Source organism: Ascaphus truei, chromosome 1, assembly GCF_040206685.1.
Source record: "Ascaphus truei isolate aAscTru1 chromosome 1, aAscTru1.hap1, whole genome shotgun sequence".
NCBI classification, from domain to species: domain Eukaryota; kingdom Metazoa; phylum Chordata; class Amphibia; order Anura; family Ascaphidae; genus Ascaphus; species Ascaphus truei.
In genome coordinates, this window is record NC_134483.1 from 507,856,655 (window position 1) to 507,868,628 (window position 11,974).

The following is an 11,974-nucleotide window of genomic DNA, read 5'->3' on the forward strand; positions in this document are numbered from 1 at the left end:
AACAGACCTGGGAACTGTTCCAACCAACATCCCTGCTTGTTGGGGTAAGGCTCAGTTCCATCAGGCTGTTGACTGTAAAGCCTGTGCAATCAGCAGTTAACTGACACACCCTAGCTGATTGCCTAGCTAGGAGTTTAACCCCCTGCATGCTTGCTTGGGCGCATGCATACTGCATGCTCTCTCTAACATAGACAGTGTGTGACTGTCATTCTATATAGACCAGGTAATGGGAATACACCAAATATAATTAGGTGGGAATCCTAATGTTAACAGAACACTGCTAAATCCCTGACCTAAAAGTCATGCTGGGATGTTGCATAGTGTAACAGTTACGTCAGAGGATGGTCTCTTTAGCAGCATCTCCCAAAATATTGAAACGTTATAGAGGAGTGTGTTATTTAGAAACTTGAAAGGGTGGGGAGGGATGCAGTCTTCTGCAGTAATGCTTCACCTACCTGATCTGCAGAAAGGTTTCTACTGGCACTTTTTTAATGGGAGTAATTCTGTCCTAGGAAGAAGAATCCGCAACACCAGGAACATCTTTTTTCCTTGTAACCTCCTTTGTATTTTCTTCTCTCACAAAAGTTTTCTTCTATCCTCCTATTCTAACATTCTCCATATAGAATAGGCTTGGTTTTTCTGTGTGTCTCTTGCTATTTACATCTTTCTTATTCGTCCGCTCTTCTTTATTTTCTCACCATTTATCTTTTTGTGCCCTTATCCTACTGACAAAGGGAGTGAGGGCCATATTTACTATTTGTATTTATTTTTTTGCCAGAAGGCACCTTCTGATGCTGAAATACACCTTACGTCAATGGGCTGTAACGTGTCTTCCAGGGCCGTAATGTTTCTTATGGCAGAAAACTGCTTAGTAAGTGAATATATTAGAGCAGCCGCTGGGAAAAGGGATGCCTGTCTGTTTAAAAGATCTGGGTTTTACTATCAATCTGGAAGGTTACAGTGTGCAAGGTTTCCTTCCCCATGCTTAGGTCTATTTCAAAGGGTCATCTGAGAGACTGCTTACATTGATCATGTGATCACATAGAAGTAAGTAAGAAATGTACAGTACAGCCCGTACTGATTTTTCTGTGCACATGTGTTTTCAGTATGCTCCAAACAAACAGATGTCTTGAAGGATGGAGGGAGAATGCACTCCACCTTCCAGACGAACTTAGTAGAAAGACACGGATTAGCTTTTCGCACACTCCAAAAAAGTGGTCTCCCCAAACTACAGTATAGTAGACATAAATAATCTCACACTTTATTTAGTGCAAGCTGCTTTACCAAGAATGTATGGTATATATGGTACATATGATTTAATATGAATAATATTTTATTTAAAAAATTCTTCTGCCTAACATAACAGTAAATATATATTTTCTCATAACCAATAAATGGTACTGGATCTGTTTTACAGCTGAAGATGGAGACTTCTGGCGACTGTTGATTCCGGGGACATACATCGTTTCTGCCGAAGCCTTTGGATTCTCAAAAGTTACAAAAAAAATTACCTTGCCAGCTAAAATGGTTAAAGCTGGGCAGGTGAACTTCGCATTACAACGTGTTGATTTGAAAAATCGCAAATTTGATCAAGTGAATCCGGAGGACATATATGAACGATTTGACCCACTGGATCATTTTGACCCTCACGGCCACCATGGTCCAGGAGAACCAAGTGAAGGCGGCGAACCTTCACTAGAAAGGGAAAAGCCATGGTGGTGGTCTTATTTCAGCAGTCTAGATCATAATAGGCCACTATGGCTTCTTAAGAACCACTCAAACTAAACTATGTGATCCATTGATTAATTGCTAATGGGGGGACAAATAATAAACAATTGTCATGTTTTTTCACAACAACATTATTGGTGTATTATTTTGCCAAATACATGCACTACTTAAGGTAAAATATTACATAACATAAAAAGCTCATCATTTCATTTTATGACATCAGACTCAATATGTGATTGATAATATTTCCTGACGTGCCAATATTAAATATTTTATTGATGAAAAACGAGTTCATTGATGTTTCATGCACTCTACAATACTACCCTCCATATCTAACTAAAGAATTCAACGTATTAGTGTTTCATGCTTCCCATAGCATTTTAACATTTACACTGATGTTAAACATGACTTGTATAACTTAGTTTAAGAAATTTGTGGTACCTATTTGTGAACCTGCATTTTTATGACAAATGCAAAGCCAATATAACCATCTTCACACTGATGAGATCCAAGAGGTCGAACAGCTTTCATAAGCTTATAGGGGTCCATGTTAAAATGGATTTGAAGCAAAAGGTGACACTGTGTGCTCATTTGCATGTCATTTACCAGAATCCCTAGCTTTGCCTAGAGATAATGGTATAAATCAGGGTTTTAAACCGGTCTGAAACATGGGAACGTTCTCACCAGTGATATTTTTATTTTCTTTGTGAAAATAATTAAACATTCTTATTCGGCAATACAAATTATAACTGCATTAGTAGCAGGAACAGCAGAAAAATGAGATGCTTATGTTGTCCTCCATGAATAGATCCTGTGCCTTTCTGTTTTAATGACCTTAATGTTAATTCTACAATTCATTATTTATTATGCTCCAAAGTACCTGCAAAGAAATTGTCTCAATCTTTGAATACATTTTTACACATGTCCAACCGCATTAATTATTGCAAACTAAAGACACCCTCTAGGACTATTTCATGAAGCCTTTTCTTTGCACACTATCTCTGCATATTACGTTTGGTACATTACCGCTGAAAAAAAAAAAACCCTAGTAATGATGGTACTTTTAAATACCAAATGCTGACTTAAAATAAAATGTTCATAACGCTGTACTGTAAATTTTCAGAAAATTGGAAGTTTTGAGGGTTGATGCCGAAATCCTATTTAATTTGTGACAGCTTATTCCTTTTTCAATTGAAACTAACTAATCTTTTTGTGGTCAATTTATAATGGATTACACAGAGTGAACGTAGAAGTTCAAAAGTACCCCTTTATATGCACTCTAAACCATGCGTATATATTTCTCAGGACACAAGGAAAAAATCCCTATACCAGGAACTAAAAGCGAAAGACGACGAAAAACAAAAAAGTTTTAATACATATTTAGTTATAACACTCAAAAAATTAATTAAAATATATATGTTAATAGAACCCCTCAGAGGAGCAGTGGAGACCAGATAGGGATATATCATTCAAATTAAATATCTCGCTAATTGTTTATATCAGAGAATAACCCTACCTGCTCCTGCGTGTAAATTCAACATGTGATGCCCATAATATTGACACATTGCCTATATATGTACTGTGACATGCAAAAGGCAATCAGATGATGGCAGTTCCAAAGGTACTAGTACACAATAAACAGAGTTCTTTGTAGTTGTCCCATATTGGGGCTATTCCTACTAAACTTTAGACACCATAAAATCCTAAGCAGTTAGTACCACACAGTATCTCATACATAGGGTGTCATAACCTCCATAGATGGATATAAGTCACTACATTAGTGTCAAAATACCATCTATTCAAAAAGTATCCCTTTAAATATTTGTATCACTTCCCTCATACTCATTTCAATACACAAGCGTGTGACGTGCTTCTTCAGGGGTAGGAGTCTACCCTTCCGATCATTTACCTGATATATATAGGGAAACATGGACACCTATTGTCCGTGAATGCTTGTAAGGTCCGCCTGTATTCTGCTAGTTACAATGTTAAACCTGTCAGACCGGGTTTGGGTCGGATGACTGTTAGTCAAGGACATATATAATGATACTTATATATATGTTATAGTTCATCCCTCATATTTGTTAGTTCGCTCCCAGACTAATGCACACTGTTTATGAACGGGTTTAATGTTAATTACTGTCTATTTCAGAAATTCTGAACTGTGTGTGTTTGTATGTAGGAATGTATAGCCCCATTAGTGTGATCCACCCCTAAGGTCAATACGGATCTTAGCATGTTTATCAGACTGTATACCATTAACCCAGAGGTAGAGATTGGCAGAATATAACACAAACGCTTGCTGCAGAAATAGGTATTAAATGCTGAGTAGATATTATAGAGTAGATAAGCCACAACATTATATGGTAAGTCCTAGCTTGTGGTAATCACTGGTTGTTAGTGTGGATTACTGTAGAAACGCAGAGTACATAAACCCCTCATTCAGTCCTAAGGGTGACTGGGTCTGAAGGAGATATATCCAGGGACATTCCCGTTGGAGTAGGATTTTGTCCCAGTCACCCCCTCGTGGACTTGGGACAATTGTTGAGAAATTCATTACATGTTGGTTGCCCTGATGTTGTTCAATAATATGTCTAGCAAGAGGTGTATCAACTGAATTTCTCACATTGCCTATGTGTTCTAATACACGTGTTTTGAAGGGTCTGTGGGTTTTACCCACATACCTCATTCCACATACACATGTCATCAAGTATATGACTCCACATGTCTGGCAGTTGATGAACTCATTTATTTTGTATGTTGTTGTACATTTCAGATTCATGAAGGATTTAATGGTCTGCATAAAAGGGCAAGCTTTGCACCTCATGCATTTAAAAAAAACTTTGGGTTTGTCTCCTAACCAGGTCTTCTTGGGCTTTGATTGGAAGTGGCTGCGTACGAGTCGATCCTTGACGTTCCTGCTACGTCTACAACACATACTAGGTGTCTCTGGAAGAATTGTGGCGAAAGAACTTGAACTAATAAGGGTGAATAAGGGGAAACAAAATCTTACCTTTAATGAACGTTTGGCTCTCCAGGATCTAGAAACTGACTCCTCTATAGTTTTCAAGCCATCAGACAAGGGTGGCAATGTTGTACTACTTAACAAATGTGATTATGTAAGTGAATGCAAGCGTATCTTATCTGACCGTAATTGTTACAAAATATTAAAAACAAACACAACAATTATATTTTTGAAAGATCTCACAAATAAACTTACCGAAGCCTTGCAAAGTAAATTAATCTCTAAATATGAACATGATTTCATGTTAGTTAGGAAACCCCAAATTGCGACTTTCTATTGTCTTCCAAAGATACACAAAGGGAAGCTTCCCCGCCTAGGAAGGCCCATTGTCTCGGGGATTAACAACATTACGTCACATGTCAGTGTATATCTCGACAACTTTCTACGCCCCTACGTCACATGTCTTCCTTCACATGTCAAAGACACAAAGGATGTCCTTCTAAAAATTGAAAACATTACATTAGAGACTAATACCATTCTGGTTGGAGTAGACGTAGAAGCCTTGTACTCTAGTATTCCGCACGAATATGGGATTTCAGCTGTGGAGTATTTTCTAAGAGCAAGAGGGGAAGATAGCATACCACATAATACCTTGGCACTTGATCTACTTAGATATACTCTGACCCATAACTTCTTTCTGTTCGACCACCTCACATACCACCAGGTGCAGGGTACGGCAATGGGGACGACTTGTGCCCCTACTTATGCCAACCTGTACCTGGGTGGTGGGAAGAGATGTCTGTCTTCATTGAGGACTATGAGAGGTACACTATACACGTCGAACTATGGGTCAGGTATATCGACGATATCCTGCTCATTTGGAACGGGACAGAGGAAATGTAGAAAGAATTCATTGATTGTCTGAACAACAATAAACTGAATCTCAAATTAACATATCAAATGAGTAAAACACAATTAGATTTTCTGGACATCACCATTTTCAAGACCAATATGGGTAAACTGGAAACCAGTATTTTTAGGAAGCCCACATCTACTAACACACTGTTAATGGCAACAAGCCACCACCCAAGGCATATTGTAGATAACATACCAATAGGTCAGTTCCTACGTCTAAGACGTAATTGTTCCTCCCTAACGGAATTTAAAGATCAGTCAAAAGATATGACATTAAGGTTTAGGGAAAGAGGATACTCCAACAAGGTGATTAAAAAAGCCTATTATAGAGCCCTTACGTCCGTAAGAACAGAACTTCTAGTAAATAAAAAAGAGACTCTAGAAGACAACACAATTCGATTTATTGGTAAATTCAGCAGCCAATGGCAGGAAGTCAGACGTATCCTAAGCCAACATTGGCATATTCTTTTGGAGGACTCTGACCTCCAAAAAATTCTTCCAGAGACACCTGGTATGTGTTGTAGACGTAGCAGGAACGTCAAGGATCGACTCGTACGCAGCCACTTCTAATCAGAGCTCAAGAAGATGGAAACAAAAGAAAACAGCGCACAACGCCAAATAGTGAAGCAAATTCAACAATATATTATAGAATTAAAAAGGGGGTAATATATCTGCGTACATGAAAAAAGTTGGTAAAAGGCATGTAGTGTGTATCACACTGTTTACCACTCGGCAGCTGTTAACTGTAGAATCGGGTGCTTGCTTCCCTCTGCTGATGCAGCTCAGTTGATTCTGGGGCAGGACATCAGTCTTTCACTCCCAAGGGGATTTCCCTTCATGCAGCCAGGTTCAGCAGCTGGTACTGGGGCTCGGTGAAATCGCTCCTGCTTCCTGGCCGATATGAAGCTGCTCCTGTACTCCTTGCTGGGGTGCCCTCAGCGTGCCGCGATGCCGCTCCGTCGAAGTAGTTACTGAAGAAGTAGTTAATTCTACGAAACTAGTTGGATGTAACATCAGCAGAGGGAAGCAAGCACCCGATTCTACAGTTAACAGCTGCCGAGTGGTAAACAGTGTGATACACACTACATGCCTTTTACCAACTTTTTTCATGTACGCAGATATATTACCCCCTTTTTAATTCTATAATATATTGTTGAATTTGCTTCACTATTTGGCGTTGTGCGCTGTTTTCTTTTGTTTCCATTCTCTTAGTGTGTGTGGGGTGCTGAGCCACCCCTGCGTTTACAGCTGCAATCGCCATTATCCCCAACACGGTTATGTGGCACTTATTATTTAATGTATAATTATCTCACTGTGGGAGTTGTGGTTTAATTTTTTTTTTTTAAATTATCACTAAATTGATGGTATAGTCACTGCACTGTATATATTTATACATTTACACTTTATAGGTAGTTAGGTAGTAGCGCACAGTTTTGTTTTTTGTTTTTAGAGCCCAAGAAGACCTGGTTAGGAGACAAACCCAAAGGCTATTTTAAATAAATGAGGTGCAAAACTTGTCCTTTTATGCAGACCATTAAATCCTTCATGAATCTGAAATGTACAACAACATAGAAAATAAATGAGTTCATCAACTGCCAGACATGTGGAGTCATATACTTGATGACATGTGTATGTGGAATGAGGTATGTGGGTAAAACCCACAGACCCTTCAAAACACGTGTATTAGAACACTTAGGCAATGTGAGAAATTCAGTTGATACACCTCTTGCTAGACATATTATTGAACACCATCAGGGCAACCAACATGTAATGAATTTCTCAGCAATTGAACACGTACCACCAAGTCCACTAGGGGGTGACTGGGACAAAATCCTACTCCAACGGGAATGTCCCTGGATATATATCCTTCAGACCCAGTCACCCTTAGGACTGAATGAGGGGTTTATGTACTCTGCGTTTCTACAGTAATCCACACTAACAACCAGTGATTACCACAAGCTAGGACTTACCATATAATGTTGTGGCTTATCTACTCTATAATATCTACTCAGCATTTAATACCTATTTCTGCAGCAAGCGTTTGTGTTATATTCTGCCAATCTCTACCTCTGGGTTAATGGTATACAGTGTGATAAACATGCTAAGATCCGTATTGACCGTAGGGGCGGATCACCCTAATGGGGCTATACATTCCTACATACAAACACACACAGTTCAGAATTTCTGAAATAGACAGTAATTAACATTAAACCCGTTCATAAACAGTGTGCATTAGTCTGGGAGTGAACAAACAAATATGAGGGATGAACTATAACATATATATAAGTATCATTATATATGTCCTTGACTAACAGTCATCCGACCCAAACCCGGTCTGACAGGTTTAACATTGTAACTAACAGAATACAGGCGGACCTTACAAGCATTCACGGACAATAGGTGTCCATGTTTCCCTATATATATCAGGGCCATGATAGGAAGGGTAGACTCCTCCCCCTGAAGAAGCGCTTCACACGCGCGAAACGTGTCGGTGTAACTGACGTCACGAGGGTGACGTCACAGAGGAGCGACAGCGGGGCATGTGTCAGATGTCCATACGGGTTGTATACCTTCCTTGCCTCTACTAGGGTTTGCCGTAACCCGCTCTCTCTTCCTTCCCCTCTCCTTTCCCCTGCGCCAGCAACTCCACTGCTGGCTCCCTGCTGACAAGCCGCGTTTTTGTTTCGCTATCCTAACAGCTGTTTGAGTTGCATTGTGCTACTATCATATACACTGGCTTGTTTCTGGGTTTGCCGCAACCCATTTCAGCTTATATTTATGCACCAACAAGTAACCATTATCTGGCTACATTCCTAAACAGTTTGTGTATTGAAATGAGTATGAGGGAAGTGATACAAATATTTAAAGGGATACTTTTTGAATAGATGGTATTTTGATACTAATGTAGTGACTTATATCCATCTATGGAGGTTATGACACCCTATGTATGAGATACTGTGTGGTACTAACTGCTTAGGATTTGATGGTGTCTAAAGTTTAGTAGGAATAGCCCCAATACGGGACAACTACAAAGAACTCTATTTATTGTGTACTAGTACCTTTGGAACTGCCATCATCTGATTGCCTTTTGCATGTCACAGTAAATATATATAGGCAATGTGTCAATATTATGGGCATCACATGTTGAATTTACACGCTGGAGCAGGTAGGGTTATTCTCTGATATAAACAATTAGCGAGATATTTAACTTGAATGATATATCCCTATCTGGTCTCCACTGCTCCTCTGAGGGGTTCTATTAACATATATATTTTAATTAATTTTTTGAGTGTTATAACTAAATATGTATTAAAACTTTTTTGTTTTTCGTCGTCTTTCGCTTTTAGTTCCTGGTATAGGGATTTTTTCCGTGTGGCCTGAGAAATATATACGCATGGTTTAGAGTGCATATAGAGGGGTACTTTTGAACTTCTAAGTTCACTCTGTGTAATATATGCTTATCACCTCCCTTGCACCTACCATTTTAGGACTTTCTATCCAATAGGCGAGCGGTTTTCTTCAACACCTATGTCAATTTATAATGGACCAATATTGTCTGCTTTAAGAATGATTATTGTCTTTGTTCATATTTATATCACTGCCTCACTGCTGGACACGTGTGAACGTTTTGCTAGAGTTCAAGAACCAGGTAAATTTCACCTCAAAAATATTAATGAAAGCGTCAATGTTTACCCAAAAGTTTGCCATACATTAAATGTCAATGTGAAAGGCCCTTTATACAGTGCCATCTTCAATAGATTCTGTCAAAATGTTGGAAATCTGATGAGAATGTTGTCACAAAATTATTGAGCAATATACTGTTCCAATTGAAGAAATGTAAGAAAATTGGCTTTTTCTAAGACCTCCGCACATCTCTACTTGAGGCTGCCCTTTTTCTTTAAATAATTAAATATCTGATTGCTACCACTTTCCCTATAAGGACCTACAGTTTCATGGTTAAATCTCATCATTCACTGGGGGAGATTTACGGGGAAGTGGATGCAACTTGAAAATTACTTGGAAAGCATATTGACAATGGTGCATATAGTACATCAGTGGTGCTCAACTCCAGTCCTCAAGACCAACCCAACAGGTCGCCATTTAAGACTATCCCAGATTCAGTGCAGGTGGCTCAATCAGTGGCTCCATCTTTCACTGAGCTACTGATTGAGCCACCTGTGCTGAAGCTGGGATGGCTTTAGAACTGGACCTACTGTATTGGGGGATCTGGAGTACTGGATTTGAGATCCCTTGCAATACATGATGTGTTTTTTGTATTCAATGGACACATTCTTGTAGCATGACAATTTGGTCAGGCATGTGTTAGTTCCATAGCCTTGACATACATTTCTGAGTTACCGGAGTAATGAATAACACACCAAAATGGGTACATTTGAAGTCACTTTTACTTGCTGTTCAAGAAGCAATTTTCCTTCATATATTAGTGATTATGTAGCAGCACTTAGGCAAGGTAGTTGTAAACATCACAATAGTTTACAGCAGGGGTTCTCAACTCCAGTCCTCAAGACCACGCCTCCCCCCAACAGGTCAGCTTTTAAGGATATCCCAGCGTCAGCACAGGTGGAGCAGTCTTTGACGGAGCCACTGATTGAGACACCTGTGCGAAAGCTGGGCTATCCTTATAACCTGACTTGTTGGGGAGTCTGGAGGACTGGAGTTGAGAACTCCGTCCTTGTAGGTTAGATGCAAAAGATAATGGGCCTTGATAAAGTGCTCTGTGTAGCACGAAACATGTTGGTAGTGTAATGCCTTGCCATTTCTCCTTTCTTGACCATTAAATATTTTTAAGGATAACGCACTTTCCGCCTAACTTTTTAGGATAATTCCGGTTGTGCTGTGCCATTTCTCTCTCCTTTTTCATCTGCCCATCAATTTGGGAAGGGTTATAAGGCCATTTCCAAACAATTTAAAGTCCATCATTCTACAGTGAGAAAGATTATTCAAAAGTGGAAAACATTCAAGACAATTGTCAATCTTCCCAGGAGTGGACAGCCCAGCAAATTCACCCGAAGGTCAGACCGTGCAATGCTCCGAGAAATTGCAAAATACCCAAGAGTTACATCTCAGACACTAGAGGCCTCAGTTAGCATGTTAAATGTTGAAGTTCATGACAGTACAATTAGAAAAAGACTGAACAAGTATGGTTTGTTTGTGTCAGGAATCCGCTCCGCGGTTTACTGGATGCCTTACCTTGCAGACCGGTGCAGTTCTGGAACAGCTCTCCTGATGTTTGCTGTAGCCTGGATTCACTCACCAAAGCTATACACACTCCCTTTGGTATCTACTGCAGCTGTGCAGCCTATCATTGCAACCTAGACTTGCATTCACTCATTGGAGCAGTACCTTCACACCCCCGCTGGGGACTGGCCCGCTGGCCTTTAAGTACTGCTTTCCCATAATGCTCCTTGCCGAGCATAGCCCTTACCGGATGTCACCAACTGTTCTGCCACAAGCTCTTGCTTGTTCTCTTGTGCTGAAGCGGAGGTTTCCCTTGCGTCCTTCAGCTTCCTGTTCTCCTGTGCTGAAGCAGAGGTTTCGTCCCTGCGTCCGTCAGCTTCCTGTTCTCCTGTGCTGAAGCAGAGGTTTCGTCCCTGCGTCCTTCAGCCTCCTGGATTCCTGCACTGAAGCGGAGGTTTCGCCCCTGCGTCCTTCAGTCTCCTGGATTCCTGCACTGAAGCGGAGGTTTCCCTGTGTATCTACAGCTACCTGGTTCCTGGGGCCTACTCTTTCCCTAATCTAGAGAGGCCGTGTCCTGGTTCCTGCGCTGCTATAGAGGATTCCCTAGCCCGCTCAGGACTCTTGCGCCATCGCACTGGTTTAACCGTGCAGCTAGGCGGTGTGCTACTCTGGTCTGCCTAAAAACCTCCTGAGACCAGTACCATGGGTCATGGTCGCCGCACGCGCAGAGTCATACCCCGCGCTCATAAGCTGAAACGGGGCCCCCCTGACTACCTGTTGCCGAACTCCTGCTTGAACAACGTTTACCCTGATGTCTCCTGTCCTGACCTTGGCTTGCCCAACGACGATGCTATCTTCTCCTCTCCTGATCTTGCTACGTACAACTATGAACTGCGCAATCCGGATCAGCCTGCGAGGTTTAAGGTCGGTGCTTTTACAACCCTACCTCAGCCACGTGGTCCGACCCGAGTTTGTGGCGAGCACAACTTTGACAGTTTGGAAGGGTTGCTAGGAGAAAGCCTATTCTCTCTAAAAAGAACATGGCAGCACGACTTAGGTTTGCAAAGTTGCATCTGAACAAACCACAAGACTTCTGGAACAATGTCCTTTGGACAGACGAGACCAAAGTGGAAATGTATGGCTATAATGCACAGCGCCACGTTTGGC

General features: G+C 40.7%; 1 protein-coding gene across 2 annotated transcripts in view; it reads left to right on the plus strand.

Moving 5' to 3' along the window:
* The window catches only part of CPZ (carboxypeptidase Z), a 99,161-nt gene extending 97,147 nt beyond the window's left edge, over window positions 1-2,014 (plus strand). For both annotated transcript variants that reach the window (XM_075570058.1, XM_075570064.1), the window contains one exon: window positions 1,418-2,014. In XM_075570058.1, coding sequence (XP_075426173.1) covers window positions 1,418-1,785 — 368 coding nt within the window. In that variant the 3' untranslated portion in view covers window positions 1,786-2,014. The remainder of the gene's footprint in view (window positions 1-1,417) is intronic.
* Window positions 2,015-11,974: the final 9,960 nt, after the last annotated feature.